This window comes from Polypterus senegalus, chromosome 10 (assembly GCF_016835505.1).
Source record: "Polypterus senegalus isolate Bchr_013 chromosome 10, ASM1683550v1, whole genome shotgun sequence".
Classification (NCBI taxonomy): Eukaryota; Metazoa; Chordata; class Cladistia; order Polypteriformes; family Polypteridae; genus Polypterus; species Polypterus senegalus.
Genome location: NC_053163.1, coordinates 3,142,167 through 3,159,753, shown reverse-complemented (window position 1 = coordinate 3,159,753; position 17,587 = coordinate 3,142,167). Strand labels below are relative to the sequence as shown.

The 17,587-nt window shown below is 43.0% G+C and overlaps 1 protein-coding gene across 1 annotated transcript; it reads right to left on the bottom strand.

Moving 5' to 3' along the window:
- Positions 1-4,561: 4,561 nt before the first annotated feature.
- LOC120536508 (tripartite motif-containing protein 16-like) lies at positions 4,562-15,111 on the bottom strand. Its single transcript, XM_039764902.1, has 6 exons — positions 14,284-15,111; positions 9,043-9,138; positions 8,400-8,633; positions 8,158-8,317; positions 8,005-8,064; positions 4,562-6,082 (listed from the first exon to the last, which is right to left on the bottom strand). The coding sequence occupies exons 1-6, from the start codon at positions 15,094-15,096 to the stop codon at positions 5,541-5,543; spliced, it is 1,905 nt and encodes a 634-aa protein (XP_039620836.1). The 5' UTR covers positions 15,097-15,111; the 3' UTR covers positions 4,562-5,540.
- Positions 15,112-17,587: the final 2,476 nt, after the last annotated feature.

Here is a 17,587-nt window from a genome sequence, read left to right as displayed (position 1 = left end):
TCTTAAGTGGGCTTCTTTTTTATGGCATGCCTGTCATTTTTTTGTGGTTATCTTAGAAACAACACGTTGCCGATTTTGCACTCATTTATACTCTTTGCCATATTTGGTTATTAAATTATGATGTCACGTTCACTTAATATTACATTTCGCAAATTAATTTTATTCATCTGAAGGACCAATCATGTCATGTTTCTGCCGAATTCATGCCACTGTCACAGGGGTGAGCCTATGCCAGCTACCATCAGATGCAAAGCAAGAACAAACCAGGACAGGGCGCCACTCCTTTGCAGAGTGAAAACAAACACCAAACGCTCCCTAATTTTGGGCCAATTTAGTGTTGCCAGTTCACTTAACCTGCAAGTGTTTTGGACAGTGAGAAGAAAACCCACATCGGCACAGAAACAACATGCAGACTCCACGCATGCAGGAACCTGCTCTCCATACTACTTATCACTGCGCCACCGTGCCGCCTATATAAATTATCAGACGACTGTTTTTCAACCGACTAAAGATGTATTTTTGTGACATTATGTGGGACGTTATGCTCGCGCCTCATTGCTGTTTAAGAATTTGAGAAGCGCACGGGAAATGAGATCGTACTTTACCTGCGTGCATCTTGGAGGTGCACATCGTTATTGAGACTCGTCGATTCTTGGGGTAACGCAGCCAGCGGAGGTGCGGAGTGATAGGCGGGGGTCAAAAGAATCGCCGGGCACTTCGAGCAAAACCGCGGTGTAATTATCCGTGCAGTGCATCACATTTGGGATCAGTTTTGAATGTCATCAACAAGACAATTGCCCCTCGGGATTAATACGGTGTACCAAATAATTCGACTAAATGATGACTTGCTTTTCAATGCGGCACACAACATTACTGCCAGGTGAGATCGAGAGCAGAGCGCGCCTGTACGTACGTTGGAGTCAGCAGATTACCTGGAAGATGCGCGGGGCTGGACGGCTGACTGACACACAGGTGCACGGAGCGCCGCGGGTCTCAGGAAGGTTCAAGGATGCAGGTGGAGACCTTCAGAGGCGAAAATCCATAGGAGCCCCTCGCAAAGGGCAGCGGTGGTCTTCAGCGGCAAAAGGTGAGAGAGAAATAGCGGAAGACGGTCAGGTACACGGGACGAGATAACGTGACGGAGGAGGAGCTCAAGAGCCGGAGGCGCCGCCGCCGCGTCTGTGTTTGAAAAGAGGCGTGTCCAGTGACCATAACAGCGGGAAGGTGTGGCTGTGATGTCTCAGAAGCGCGCCCGTCGTTGGACACAACTGTCATCCAGCGTGCGTGACACCTTGGTGTCCGTTATATTTGAATTCATGACCATTAGAGGACGCAAAGGCTCACCTGCATCTGTTGTATTTTGATTCCCACATTCTGAACGGGGCAGAGACGAGCTTCGTTACTTTACCTCTGTGCACTACAATATCTTTCAATCCACAAGGTGGTCCTGTAAATTCCAGCGACACAAGCGTTTATTTTACCGTTTTTTAAAGGGCCAATTTAAACTTTAAACGAACGAACTTTTATTATTAGTAGTATACATTTAGCAGCTATTAAAGCTGAAAGGCATATTAAAGGTTTTAAAAATGTCAATTGTCCTTTTTGCCATACCATTGTATTTAAATTATGTAGGAATTTAACTGTAGTTCAACTTTAAACTTTTGACAATGAAAAATAATTGGATAATGTAACGACGTAAATATGACATCAACCTATTATTTAAACCAGATTATTTCACGATGTAATTTTTAACGTATGAAGTACAGCAGCTGTATATTATTTGCAGTACACATACGCCCCCAGGTGGTGATCTTTTATATCACACTTGTAGGAGATTTCTATTTTATGCCCCTCATTTCTGCCTCTGTTAGAAAATTAAACAATTGGCTCATTTCTTCAAGTCCGACGTTGACTGAGAAAACATTCAGTGGATCTGCAGCGTGAAAGAGAATGTGAAACCTTACAAAAACAGCCTTCGTGAAGTAAGACGGGCCCGTGGCTAAAGGCTCTGTCCTGGTGACTCAAAGGTTGCTGGTTCAAATCCTACCAGTGCCAGAAGGAATGCTACTCCGGTGGGTCCTTGAGCGAGGCCCTGAACCTGTAATTGCTCCAGTGGCACTCGTCATACAATGGCGGACCCTGCGCTCTGATCTCAAAACTCACTGGAGTATATTAAAAATGATAAATTCCTAGTACAAGAAATTATATACAGCAAATGAAGGATTTAAATCAATACAATTCTGTAACCTTCCTCTTTGAGGTTTACCTGAGTAGGCTTTGATGAGACCAGCTTTTAGTGATGACAACTTCTGCTACTGTGATGACAATAATGACAACAATGCAGTACTAATAGCAGAATGACAAGGATGACTCCAATGACGACTACCACCGTTAGGACAAAGATGATTATAACTAATAATGCTATGGCAGGGGTGACAAGGACTACTTCTGCAGTGCAATGAGTGCAACTGGGATGACTGGGACGACTACTACTGCTATGACAGCAATGGCTACAATGCAGGACGACTAAATCGCATATTAATCAGATCACTAGGACAGCATTTTTTCACTTAAGAAACATAAGTAAAGTTAGACCTCTTATATCACTGAAAGATGCTGAGAAATTAGTTCACGCGTTTGTTTTCAGTCGACTAGATTACTGTAATGCACTCCTCTCAGGACCACCAAAAAAAGACAGAAATCACTTGCAACGAGTGCAGAATGGAGCTGCTAGAATCCTAACTAGGAAAAGAAAATCTGAGCACATTTCTCCAGTTTTGATGTCACTACACTGGTTACCTGTGTCATTCAGGATTGACTTTAAAATTCTGCTTATGGTTTATAAAGCCTTAAATAATCTGCGCCATCTTATATATCAGAATGTCTGACACCTTATATTCCAAATCGTAACCTCAGATCTTCAAATGAGTGTCTCCTTATAATTCCAAAAGCTAAACTTAAAAGAAGTTGTGAGGCGGCCTTCTGCTGTTATGCACCTAAAATCTGGAATAGCCTGCCAATAGGAATTCACCAGGCTGATACAGTAGAGCAGTTTAAAACACGGCTGAAAACACATTACTGTAACATGGCCTTTCTATAACTTCATTTTAACTTAATCCTGATACTCTGTATGTTCAATTTCCTCATAATAACTATTCATGGTGGCTCTAAAATCGGTACTGACCCCTGGATCTCTTTTCTGTTTCTTTTTCCGGTTTCTTTGTGGTGGTGGCCTGCGTCATCACTGCCTACTCAAAGCTTCATGATGCACCAACAATGATGGATGGATTAAAAGCCAGAAGTCTACGTGACCATCATCATCATCAAGCCCTTCCGTGAGACCCCTAAATCCAAAGAGGACTGTTTCATTTATGTTAGGTAGAATGCCCAGAGGGGACTGGGCGGGTGGTCTCGTGGTCTGGAATCCCTACAGATTTCATTTTTTCTCCAGCCGTCTGGAGTTTGTTTTCTCTGTCCGCCCTGGCCATTGGACCTTACTCTTATTCAATGTTAATTAATGTTGATTTATTTTGTTTTCTTACTGTGTCTTTCATTTTTCTATTCTTTATTATGTAAAGCACTTTGAGCTACAGTTTGTATGAAAATGTGCTATAGAAATAAATGTTGTTGTTGTTGACTACTGGTAGGATAAGGATGACACTGGTGACAACTAATGCTATGCCAAGGATGACTGTGACGACTACTACTGCTATGACAGCGATGGCTGCAATGCTTACAATGCAGGACTACTTACTACTGGTAGGACAAGGATGACACCGGTGACTACAAATGCTATGGCAAGGATAACTGGGACTACTACTGCTGGGAAAACAAGAACAATGAGTACAACTAGAAGGACGACTACAACAAGAACTACTGCTGCCGTGAAAACAACTACAATGAGTAGTACGACTACACGGGTGACTGCGGTGGTTACTTCTGCTATGAAAACGATGACCGTAATGACTACTACGCTATAACAAGGATAACTAGAATGGTTCCTGTTGCTACTGCTATGACAATGATGGCTTCAAGGACTACAATACAGCACTACTAGCAGTAAAACAAAGATGAATACGATGACCACTAATGCTATGGCAAGGATAACTAGGACTACTACTGCTGCGAAAATGACTACAAGTTCTGCTACCAGGATGAGGACTACTGCAGTGACAATGGCGTCTAAGACCACTACTAATACTAGAATTATATAAATTCATGCTCATTATATAGGACTCACCTGCAGGACTACCTAAACCAAAGCCTTTAAACTGTAAAAATGAAAAGACAGTAATAAATCTCCATACTTGACTCTTATTCATAAGGAAATAAATCATACTGTATATATATAATTTGCTATAAAACCCTTCCATTTCCCAAATCCAGTCCTTGTCCCCCAAGTCATCTCAGTGCAGCATCAGGACGAGCCTGAAGTCTACATTGGCTCTCAGTCCGGCCTGCTCTCCACATCAGTATTCAGTTTAGAGCTCCTTTCATGTTGATCACCACCTCAAACCATCACACACACCAGAGGAACACACACGCTACTAACACACAGCTCCTTAGAACAAGTGAGCCTTTATTAAACACATTATAACGCTCTTTTTGGTGTTTCAAAATCCTGGACATTGTTCTTCAAACTCACATTTCTATACTAAGACCTTTGTGAAGTCCACCAGTCTGATGCTTCAGCCATTCTTCTTCTAATGCTGCTCTTGTTCCTAAATGAAGTTCCTTTAAATTTCCACCATCCCCTCCACAGCTCTATAATCTCCTCACCCTTCTGAGCTCATCTGGTTTGTCGGCTCCTCTCAAATCACAGTGTGTGGCACCCCCTGTCTGTCGCTGTGTCAGTTTCAATTTGACTGCAGAGATCTCCGTAGTGGACTTTGTCCTCTTTGTGTTGTGACTCCTCATTTTCTTTTCTTTCTTTTCTTTCTTCAGTTCTTCGTATTTTTCCTTTGCTTCATCAGATTGCACTGAAAGGCACTATAAGACGATATACAATTTGATTGATGCTCTTGTCTCCTCCATGTTGTCTGATCAACTTCTCGAAGACTCCATCGGTCGTTCACTGAACTTCACTTCACTTCAGACTTGTTCATCTAATCCTTTATTTTTATAAATGTTTCACTTGGTCACTTTTGGCTGACCTTGCTGTTTTAGCTGAGGCCAAGTTTTATATTTAAACCATTAAGACAGCGCCGCTCTGTGGCCATTGAGAGTACTGAATATGAAGTGTGGTGAAGGAGTTTAATAACGATATGAACATCAGCTCACAGTCATCTCTCCTCATTGTTTTCTTGATGGTGATCACAGTGATGGATGGAGACTCTACGGTCTTCTGCTGTCCAGGGTGACTGTGGGAGAAGGAATGGCAGGTCAGCCAGCAGATGTGTGCATGTGTGTATACGCGTGTAAAAATTCTAGAAAGAAATGATGAATGGCCTTCAGCCCACTTCACGTAGTTTTTCTCTTCAATCCAAAATAACAAGATGAACTATGTAACAGGAGACAAAGTGGCCTATACATGACGCCAGTCACTTGTCAAGTTGCTTCAGGGGGCAGATTGTCACACTGGAGTGCCATCCTAACCCAAACGCCGGATACAGTGGCTCAGTGAAGTTGGTCTTCAGCTTATACAGGAGGCTCACTGTGTCTGAAATGCTGAAAAATGATAAACAGCCAGCAGGACAATCAAGATACACACCAATTAGTTGACTGTAGGGGGCGCTGATGTCAATTTCCATGCCATCATGCCAGAAAGTATAACCGGAATCAGAGTAGTAAAGGCTCCAGGACTTGTCGTTGAATCCTAGGTGACTATCTTCATCATTTCCTTTTCTGCCGATTCCTTTGTATGCAACTCCAAAGTCAATCTCATCGCCACTGCACTCAACCTCCCAGTAGTAGCAAGTCCCACTCAGCGCCTCTCTGCACAAGACTTGCTCCCAGTAGTCAAATCTGTTGGGGTGATCAGGACACGGACCTTCAGTCTCTTGACATATCACCTTCCTGTTCCCTTCAGACAGGCAGAGGCGTCTGTGTGCCGTGCTGGGGTCCAGCGTCAGTGGACGGAAGTCTGAATGGAAAGAGAAGAAAACGAGTAAAGAAATCTGCCGACATTTTTACAGAGGAGATGTGAACCTGGAGAGGAGCAGAGCTTCAATGACCAAAACTTTAAATTTCTGATTTTCATGGACCAATGAATGCCACATGACTCGTTTCATTTGGGGCTGTCACAGAAGTCAATTTGAGGTCAATAAAGTAAACTGAATTATCATCAAAGTGCCAAGAGTCTGAGGTGTGGTGGTCATGTGGAGGAGCTGAGGGCAACACCTCAGTTCACCACTGTCAGGTGGTCAGTACTTCTAACCTACAAGGTCAAGTGCAAGTCATTGTGAGGAACATCGGGACAGAAGAAGTGGACTGTGGGGACTGTGGACTGAGTGACCAGCTGTCAAGGAGGAACTGACGTCAAAAAAAAAAAAAAAACAGAGAGGGGGGGATCAGGGGAAGAGGACCAAAGGACCAGGAAGAGTAAGGAAGAGAAGCGGGACCCACAGGACTTGTGTGGCAAGGAGAGCTGGACGAGAGTCACAGAAGAAAAGGTGGGGGAATTGGATTTGGTTTGTGAAGACAAAAACAAGAGAAGAAGAGCAACCAAATCACAAAATGGCAGCGCCCATGAAAGAACAAAATGGTGTTGGGGTAAACAATAAAAATAAGAATTCATAAAAGGACTTTCGTGAATCAAATTGTGTTTACTCACATGTTCTCTGACATGTAAAACATTGTTTATGTATATAAAAATGTATTATTTAAAAATTTTAGAAATGTATTGTAGTAAATGATAAAAATGATTATTAGTGCAGATACAAAAGAAATCCAAGAAAACACTACACACAAAACGACCAACACAGTCCAGTTTCGCAGTGTATTTATGAAATGAAACCCCCCGTGGTCAGCCTCCTGAAAGTTGGGCAACATTTTGTCCTACCATGATGCCGATGTATGTGAAGATTTTAAGATGTAAGCTGTCCCAGAGAAAGGCATTTTCCAACCCAAAAGATATCACAAATCAGAAACGGGACAAGAACATAAATGCAGAGAAAACCGTAAATCGATGGGTGTAACTGCTGAAACGCTGCATGATGTAATGTTGAAACAAGGAGACGTCGCCCACTGTAGTCCTGTCAAGTTTATTATAGCTCTCCTTTAAACCATCGAAGCTGCCCAGTAATGTGGTACTCCCGGGGCTGCTGGGATTTGCAGTCCACTTAAGTCACACTGATGCAGCACCACCAATAGTTTTCTGCGTCACAAAATAATTTCCATGTTAAGTATTCATGACAAATCGGCGAACAGGCGGGTCGTAAACCTGCAAATCACAAGGGCCGCCCTGTAGCTTTAGTTTCATTTGAGATTTTTAAAGAAACTTGATTTGGCACATGACATACCTCTTTCCTGTACATTCGGTTTTATAAATCTAATTTCTTTTTGTGCATACACCATTTTTGTCTTTTGAGCATAAACAAAATTTTTGTACGAAATATAAGCAAGATTTTATTTATGAAGCCCCCTGGCCTTTACAACTTTGATGACAAATTTTGCAGTTGATAACATTAGACACAAAAGACATGTTAACTCAAAACAAATAGAAATGTGAAGAGCGCAGTGATTAAGTTAGAAAATAAACCGTCTATAGCACCTTTTAAAAATGAGCGTCACCCGGTACTGATTAGCAGCTACAGAGCTATTATATAATTATTAATTAAATTTCTTCTACTCTTCTCAACCCAGCAGGGCATTTAAAAGAGTTAAGTGTGTCACAGTGCCCCCCAGTGAGCTCAAATCAAAGCTGCAGGCAGCACATTCACCCTTCCACTGGTCCACTCGTAACACATATGGCCCGCTCAATGGCACTAAAATACTGGATTTTAATTTGGTAAACTATAATATGAAATCTTTGATATTAATAACAGAAACTAGAAAGAGACTCACATTTTAAAAGGTGACTTCGACACCTCAGATTCTGCAGGACGGGCCCTGAATCATCAGCTCCTGAGGAAAAAAAGAAGAGAAAAGTAGAATGTGGGCCTCCAGCACTTGTGACAAGCAGAACACCTGAAGGTTACTGGAGGACACCCAACCCACCGGTCCCAGTGCTCTTCACAACCTTCCATTCAGTGATCTCCTCCAGACTCCTCTTCAGATCAGAAAGGTTCCTCTGGAGAGTCTCAGGAAGAAAATCCTCATGAAGAGTTAGACTAGGCACGTCTCCCTTTGCAGGAGGATCACAGAAAGATGGGAACTTCTACAAGTGGAGCAGAACACAGAATGAGAAATTGAGAGAAAAAGTCGGGTTCATCAAACATTCTTTAGATCAGCCCTCTCACCTTCAGAAAGTGGATGTGGTCGCCCGTCTGTAAAAGCTCGACCAGCTCTATGGTTCTTTTCTTCATCTCCTTGATTTCGGTCCCCACTTCCTCGATGATCTTGTCTGTCTTTCTCAGTTCCATCGTCTCGTATTCTCTAATCATCTCAACGACATCCGACTTCAGTCTCTCAATGGACTCAAGCACAGAATTGAAGGTCTTCTCGTGTCCCTCCACTTCTGACTCTGCAGAGCTCTGATTAGAAGAAGGTAGAGACTGATGGGCTTTAAAGGATCAACAAAACGTGGTGACACTGAGAACTGCGGCCATAACAATACAAAGCAAAAAATCTATAAAGGGAAATCTGAAGTTTGTTCAAGAATAATTAGCAGAAAAGACGTCACCCCCAAGGGTGCTAAATACGTACATACAAATTGCTTAAAATTCTGCATTAAGGGCTTACAATTTGTTGTGGGTATTCCTTTCTTTATTCAAAGGCTCTAAAATTTAAATTCAGCATTGTTGTACGCTCAAGACAAACTTACTGTGCATATAAAAAATAAAACATTTGTTTTCCTTCTCACTTTATCCTCCTTGACCTTTACTTCAATTCTCGTCTCTCTTTTGTTTCCATGAGGACGTGTAAACTGGACACGAGACTCACCTGAATCCTCATTCTGGTCTTCTTCATCTTCTTCAGTGTCTTCTCTTTCATTTTAACTTTCCTTTTCATTTCATCCTCTCTCTTTTTCAACAGACTCTGTGAGGAGACAAAGTATAAAAAAAACAAACGTCTTAGGAGTGAGCCCACCAGAGAAAGAAAAGAAGGAGGACGAGGAAAGAAAGAGACACAACTGGACATCAGGCTAGCATCTTGGAAGTGAATGTGTGTGACACACAAGGGACTGGACTGGAGGGAGGATGGTGGTCAATGGTTAAAAGGGGAGAGAAACAAGAAATGGACCCTCAAAGTGCAGACCTCATTGAGTGATCAGACATTTAGAGGAAAAATGAAGATGGAGGAATGAAAGTCAGAGGAAAAACAGGAGAGATAAGGAAATAAAGAGTGTGGGATGGAATTTGAGGCTTGCCATTTATGCATTAGGAAGGATATGTCCTAGAGGGATGGCCAGATGTACAAGGAAGAAGGTCCAAATCAAGAGATTTGACGGAAAAGACTCATCCACTCATGAAGTCACAGAGCGTTGAAAAGAATTAGAAAGGGAAGGTAGCATCTGAATACAGAGATAGGGCAAAACTCCTTTGAGCAACCACAGCAGGTCAATTGCAAATGGCTCACATGGACCCTACTGTGTGGACCAGGGATGGATGGGATACCTTTGGTCTTGCTAGCTAGGCACTTCATTTCTTTAACTTGACAACTGGTGAGGAAAAAAAAAAAAAAAAACAGACATGACTGGCATAAAGGTAGTGGAGTGAATGAATGAATGAATCTGTCCAGAATGTCTGGAATGAAAACTTTACTTCAGGGTATTGTGTCTTAGTATCCCAAGCACCCACAGCGGTCACAATGTCCACTCCAGCACATTTCTCTCCTACAGCGTGTTATTCGAATCATTCTGTTTGAGGCTTTCAGATCTTTCTAAAAAAAACTCAACCTTGCACTTTTATAAAATCAAGATGCCAAGGTAGTTCTTCAGAACGACACCACAGGGGAACCTTTTTTGGTCCCCAAACAAACCATCTACATAAAGATACCAGAAAGAGACTTTTAGATTTTTTTTAGATCCATAAAAGGTTCCACAAATAACCATGAAGAGATAATAACAGTCTTGAGAAACACCAAAGGGTTCCTGATTTTGAGAGGACTCTTGCTGCCTACACCGACACTGGCTCAGTTCAGGTGTCCTGCCAGCTACACCGTAAAGATTTCTGCTTTGTCCCCATATTACGTCTCCTTTTCAAAGGCCAAGAAACCACTGCCATGTGCACAGAACCTTTCCCAGAATTAAATGGTTCTTCACAAAGCCACGGCTCTATGAGAAACCACACAATCCAGTAAAGTGCCATTAAGGAACCCGCATTGTTAAGAGTGTAGAACAACAAGTATGGCTACACAAGTCCTGTTCATATGTCTCTACAGAAGTAGGGAGACAATTTAAATATTTCAGAGTCTAAACAGAAAAAGCAACAGATTTAAGTTCACAAAATACATGCTAAGAAATAAAAGGAATAAATAATTAAATACAAACTCAAGACAAAATCCAATCCACATTTACATTTCTCGTTAGCAGAGGCTTTTATCCAAAGTGACTTACAAAGAGGTCAACATAGTTGAGTAAATGGTAGTCTGGGTGGGACTCTTGGAGAACGAGTGTGACAGGACAAGGGGACAAAACTGATCACCGCAAGTGAAGAACTCAGAACAAAATACGAGCGAGTTACAACTCTGAGGTTACAAAAACGATTAGCTGTTAGACGGAAATTCAGAGTCTTCAAACGCATTGAGAGACACAGAAACTTGAACGGAGGTGGGCAGCTCGTTCCACCAGCTAGAAGCCACACAAGAGAGTGTGGATTGAGATTTGATACCATGCAGAGGTGGCATCACCAGGTGCCACGAGTCTCAAATTACATGATTTGTGAATGAATGATTACATGTCACACAATTCCCATTCACTATTGATTTTGTAATAAAACATTCTATTTTAATTATTGATCTTAAAGGGGTCATCATGCTTTATGTATGGGAACAGGGCAATGGAATATTAATTATTGTGTGAATTATATATTCATATATACTTAAATATAAATAACTGTCTGTGTGCCCATTCAGTTGCTCTGACTCTGTCATTCCAACAGATGGCGCATCACAAATATTAACGCTGATTTTTCCAATTCCAAACCAAACGACATATAACAGAGACATGATTGTTACATGGTGCACTGCAGAGGTGAACCCCGAGGTCAACATTGGTTGATTATTTAGATTTCAGGCTGTCTAAGATGGGTAGCACAGCTAGTATGACGCAGGCGCCGACGCGATTGGCAACCTTTCCAGCAGCTCTGTGTATGACTTTATCTTTAAAGTCTTTATCTTTCTACCTTTTTCTTTATTTCACTGTTAACTCCTACCACTTTCTTTTATGTGGACTCATACCCTGTACACTTTTTACTACTTGGAGATGGATTTTTACACACAGAGACTCGCCTATTCAGGTAGTTAACTTCAAGCGCTGAGAACAAATGCCCATGCCAGTGTGGTTCTCTATTTACCCGACGAGGTAAGAAGGCGGTATCGGGGCAGCAGAGCCAGTGCTAAGATAAAAGCCAAGCGTCTACAAGAAAGTGGCGTTACAAACCTTCGGTGCCTTCTGTGATCCTGGGAAATGTGAACTCACTACCAAATAAGATCGACGAACTGGCTGTACTGGTGAAAAATGTCAGGACCTACAGAGAATGCAGTTTGCTGTGTTTTTGTGAAACAGATGCTAACATGGAGCTACCCGGGTTTAACACAGTTAGAGTGGACAGAGACGCAAGTACCTGCGGGAAGGAGAAAGGAGGAGGACTCGCTCTCTATGTGAATACAAAGTGGTGCAACTCAGGACATGTAAACGTTAAAATCTCCACTTGCTGCAGGGACATCGAACTGTTGGCCGTAAGTCTGCGTCCCTATTACTTGCCCAGAGACTTTGGACACGTGATTGCCGTTATTGTTTACATCCTCCCTCAAGCGAACGCGGAGATGGCGAGTGACATCATCCATTCCACAGTTGCTAAGTTACAAGTGCAGTACCCTGAGGCACTTGTGCTAATCGCTGGACACTTTAACCAAGTGACGCTGGACAAAACATTACCTGCCTTCTCCCAGTATGTGGATTGTAACACCTGGGGAAACAGGACTATCGACCTACTGTATGCAAACGTTAAAGATGCATACAGCGCCACTCCGCTGATCATAACCTGGTTCGGCTTCAGCCTCACCACAAACCAAGAGTGAAGGCGCTACCTACAACCACCTGCTCATTCAGGAAGTGGTCCTCTGAGGCAGAGCAGGCTCTGAGAGACTGAAACTAGAGACTGGGATATCCTGCTGGGGTCACATAGTGAGAACATTGAGGAGGTTGTTGACTGCACAACTGATTACATCAACTTCTGTATGGACATTGTAGTTCCAGTAAGAACAGTACGCTGCTATGCTAACAACAAGCCATGGATTACAAGTGACATCAAGGAAGAAAAGGGCTTTAAAAGACGGTGATCAGCATGAGCTCAAGGAGAAGGAACTCCGAGTCCAGCTCAGGGCGGCAAAGGAGCAGTACAGGAGAAAACTGGAGCAGAAGTTGCAGAATAACAGCATGAAGCATGGATCGTGGACTATCTTACAGGCAGACCTCAGTATGTGCATCTCGGGAACTGCAAGTCTGACATTGTGGTCAGCAGCACAGGAGCGCCACAGGGGACTGGACTTTCTCCGGTCCTGTTCAGCCAACATACATCAGACTTCCAATACAACTCGGAGTCCTGCCACGTGCAAAAGTTCACTGACGACACTGCTATGGTGGGCTGCATCAGGAGTGGGCAGGAGGAGGAGTACAGGAAGCTAATCAAAGACTTTGTTAAATGGTGTTAGAGGGTGCAGACCTATAAATACCTGGGTGTGCAGCTGGATGATAAATTGGACTGGACTGCCAATACTGATGCTCTGTGTAAGAGAGGACAGAGCCGACTATACTTCATTAGAAGGCTGGCGTCCTTCAACATTTGTAATAACATGCTGCAGATGTTCTACCAGACGGTTGTGGCGAACGCCCTCTTCTACACGGTGGTGTGCTGGGGAGGCAGCATAAAGAAGAAGGACGCCTCACGCCTGGACAAACTGGTGAGGAAGGCAGGCTCTGTTGTAGGCACAGAGCTGGACAGTTTGACATCCGTGGCAGAGCGACGGGCGCTGAGCAGACTCCTGTCAATCATGGAGAATCCACTGCATCCACTGAACAGGATCATCTCCAGACAGAGGAGCAACTTCAGCGACAGACTGCTGTCACCATCCTGCTCCACTGACACACTGAGGAGACCCCACACTATGCGACTCTTCAGTTCCACCCAGAGGGAGTAAACGTTAAAATGATACAAAGTTATTGTCTGTTATACATGCATTGTTATCACTGTTTAATTTAATATTGTTGTTATAGTGACTCTTTAATTTAATATTGTTTTTTATCAGTATACTGCTGCTGGAGTATGTGAATTTCCCCTTGGGACTAAAAGTATCTTATCTACGTATTGAAATGCCAATCACTGCTGCTTGAGATGATCATTTCAAAGCCTCCCGATTCGACTCGATTCACTTTTTATTTACCAGTCAGCAGCTCAGAAAAGAAGAAAAGGCGCTTCTCCAACCAAGAGAGTGCAAAAAATGGACACGTCACATAAATGTTAACATCCATGCAAGTACAAAACGCATGCTGACAAGTTAAACCATTGGGATCAGATAATGCAGATATTGACATAAAGCTGCGATCAAGTAACTGTAGCAAAGTTTACCTGGGGGCATTCCGCCTATGTGAGGGCAACCCTGAGTATGCGTTCAATTTGCGGGAACTCTACCGAGAGAACTACAATTCTTAGCAGTCTGCTGGAGCGCGCAAGGGTTGACGGGTGGAATCGCTAATTGACGCCCAGTTTAAACAGTCGCAAAACAGAGCGGACCTGTCGCGATAAGTACGGGCGCGCGTCCACTCAGTTTTATGCTCCTTAGTACAAGAACGAGCCTTTTTTTTTCTTCTTCTTCTTTACGGAGAGAGTTTACGTATATGACGTGGTTTACCTACTAAAAATACAGATGAGTAATAATATCCTCCATTGCTGACTTCGCTAAGAACACCCCCCTCACCGAGCCGACCCCAGCTCTTTTCTCCATTCCCAATTCTCTCCTCACCTGTTTCTCTGCTCTTTCCTCTTCAGGTGTCACCGTGTCGTGACTTTTGTGATCGGTGACCACACACAGTAAGCAGACGCAGGTCCCGTCGGTCCTACAGAAGATTTCCAGAACTTTCTGGTGTTTTGCGCAGAGTTTCTCTTCGATGTTTCCGGTCGGCTCCTCGAGTTTGTGTCGTTTGTAGGCGCCATGCTCCTTGTGTGGCTGCAGGTGAGTCTCACAGTAGGAGATCATGCAGGTCTTCACGGCGCTCCGTTTTCTAACTGGACAAACATCACAGGGGACATCGTCCGGTCCGGCGTAACTCTGAGATGGACTCGCATCAACTCGCTCTTCCTTCAGTGTCTCGATTATTTCTGTTAATACGGTGTTTCTGTTAATCTCTGGTCTCACGTTAAATGTTCTCCTGCACTGAGGACAGTTATAGGTGCCCTCTCCCTTCGACTGGTCCCAGTAGTTATTAATACAAAGCATACAGTAGCTGTGTCCACACGGGATGGTGACGGGCTCCTTCAGGACCTCCAGGCACACCGAACAGGAGTATCGATCAGTGGAGACGGAAAGCTGAGGTGCTGCCATCATGAACGCACATCCAAACTCCCGCGTCCGTAACGGAACCTGAGAAATGAAACTGAAAGACTCGCCGCCGTCGCCGGTGACTTTCGGAAGGGCGGGGCACACTGGCGTTGACTGACAATCCGAAAGGCGGGGCTCACTGGCGTTGTCTGACAAGCCGAAGGGCGGGGCACACTGGCGTTGACTGACAATCACGTGGGAGTCACTTTGCAACAAGAAGTTTACCTTCAAGCGCATTTAATAGCGCAGGGGTTGTGCCGCCGTTGTATTTATTTGCACTGAATGACGAAATGCGAGCAGCGGCGCTGGCCACTCGAAGTCACCAACTAAAAGACAAAGGAGTTGTGAGGAGGGAGCAGGAGGAGGGCACCAAATAAATTACAAGAAAACAAAACTGATCAGACGAGGCTGTCACTGTTTAAAAAAGGGCTGACCGTCATTTGGCTCCGTTCATATTCTGGTCTGTGCTTTTAGACTTAACTCATTGCAATATCTTTCCATCCACTAGATGGCGGTGTAGGAGAAAACACCGTCCGCTCCAACTTTGACTAGATCGTTCAAACCTCTGGGACTCGAAGATTGGGCCGGTGGTCCTCTCTTGAAGTGATGTTGCTGGCCATCACAAAGTTGCAGAAGATGAGGAGGACGTCACTATACCCACATTTAAAACGCTCAGTCTCCCAAGAACAAGGAGTCCGCTCTGCCCTTTCTCCTCCCATCTCCCACCTCTGTCTTTGGTGACAAGACCAACCTGCCACTGATGTGGACCCCCCGAGTACTTGAAGTAGTGCAGCCCTGATAAAATACTAAAGCGCAATGAAGTGAAAAGAAGAAAACAAGGTAGAATAATATTTACAAAAATTAATTAATTCAATCAATATTTAAAAAGCTAACACTATCTGGTGAGATGGTTTAGGAATATTGTTCGCTTTGCACTGTCTTTATTTTAATTCTGCGTTCTCCTTAAAAAATCCTGAATCACCGAATATTATGTGCTATTTACATTTAAGAATATGTTATCTATCCATTATCTATCCGAAGCATCAAATGTCCTTAATTGTGGTATCTTTTTTATATTTTCATTCGTTTTATTTGAAACAAATAACATTCCAAGTCAAACTTAACAAACCAAAATTCAATTCCCTCCCAGGAGAAAGAGAGGAGCGCCGCTTTAAAAACAGCAAGGAAGAGAGAGTATCCTGTAGCCGCCGAAGTGTAAGGCGAGTTCAAGCACGGGTACAACGCATGCCGGAAGAAATCCGTCAGTACAAAAGTTTGTTTTAAAAATATTTAGTGAAAATTAAAAGCAAATAATCGACACAAGAATAAAAAAGTAGTTAAACAGACAGAATAAAAGGCAAAAAACAGGAAAAATGTTTCTTCTCTAAACTTCACGTTTCTTTAGAAACTTTAGTTATTTCTGTACTTAAAAGTTCTTCATTTCTTCTTCTGTACGCCTTAAGTGTACGGCTCTGCACTTAAATTATCTTACGAGTTACTTCACACACTCAAGAGGCCCGTAGGCACATAGGCACGGTATAAAACCTTGGGCCCTCTACACCTTACACGTGGCAAGGCTGGTCACTAACTGAGAATAACGTTTAGTCAGAGCTGTTAGAAATAGCGAGAATATACCAATACAATTCTACTTATGGGGGTTATAGGAACCTCCCAAAGATTATGCATTGTCATTTATTAAAACATTTATTAATCTTATATAGCTAGGAAAATGGCTCTTACACATCCAGACCCTGATTGTTTATGCTAGGGCAGTAATCAAATACTTTAACATTACTTAGTAAGAGCCTTCTCTACTTTAGTGAACTTAAATCAGACTTAAGAAACTTCAATTCTACTGTAACAACACAAACACAATTCAAACTAAGCATGCAAAAAGAAAAATGAATCATTTCAATCATTTGCTGCTTCCTGGACCAGGCGCAGTTTGTTCACAGGTCTGTCCAGCGTGCTGTTCTTGGTCTGCACACAAACTCTTCTGACTGCCCCTTGGCATCTGGCATTGTCTTGATGACGTGACTCTTTACCCAGGAGTCACAGGGCGTAGCATCTTGTAATTACGCTCACAATGTCTAATTTCTTTATGAACTTGTTGCACAATGAGTGCAGCAATATGTGAATTCTTCTGAATGATTGCAGGATGTTTTGCCTCTTCTGGCAGAGCAGATTTGCGGAGTCTTCCTCCAACTCTCAATATTCCTTCTGGCAGGACCGTGTCCAGTTTGATGATCTTACTGCATTTCTTTACAAGCTGATTTTTGTGGAAGGTTTTAACCTCCTCTGGATAAACTTGTAGTTGACTGAGGCGAATAAGTTTGTCTTCTGCTTTAGACAAGTCATCTACAGACCGTGGCTTCAGTCTCACTGTTGATTTGTATTCCTTCATATGTTCTGTGATTTGTGTCTTTTGTCTTTCAGAGCTGTGTCCAGACTGACTGACCGTATATTGAGTTGACTTTCTCTCTTCTTTCAGATGCAGTAGCACTTCTTTGAACCTAAGGAACCGCACTACTGCTTTTTTTTTTAATTGTACCATTTCGAGTAGCACTCCACAAGTCTTTTAACTGCTTCTACACTTGTAAAATTCACTACACACATCCGGACTCTTAGGCCATTCATGCCCTGGCTGTAGCAGGAAGTTTGGGCTTTGTGTCCAAGTCTTACTTTTGATGAAGCTTTCTATTGTCGAGCCTCTTGATAAATGATGCGA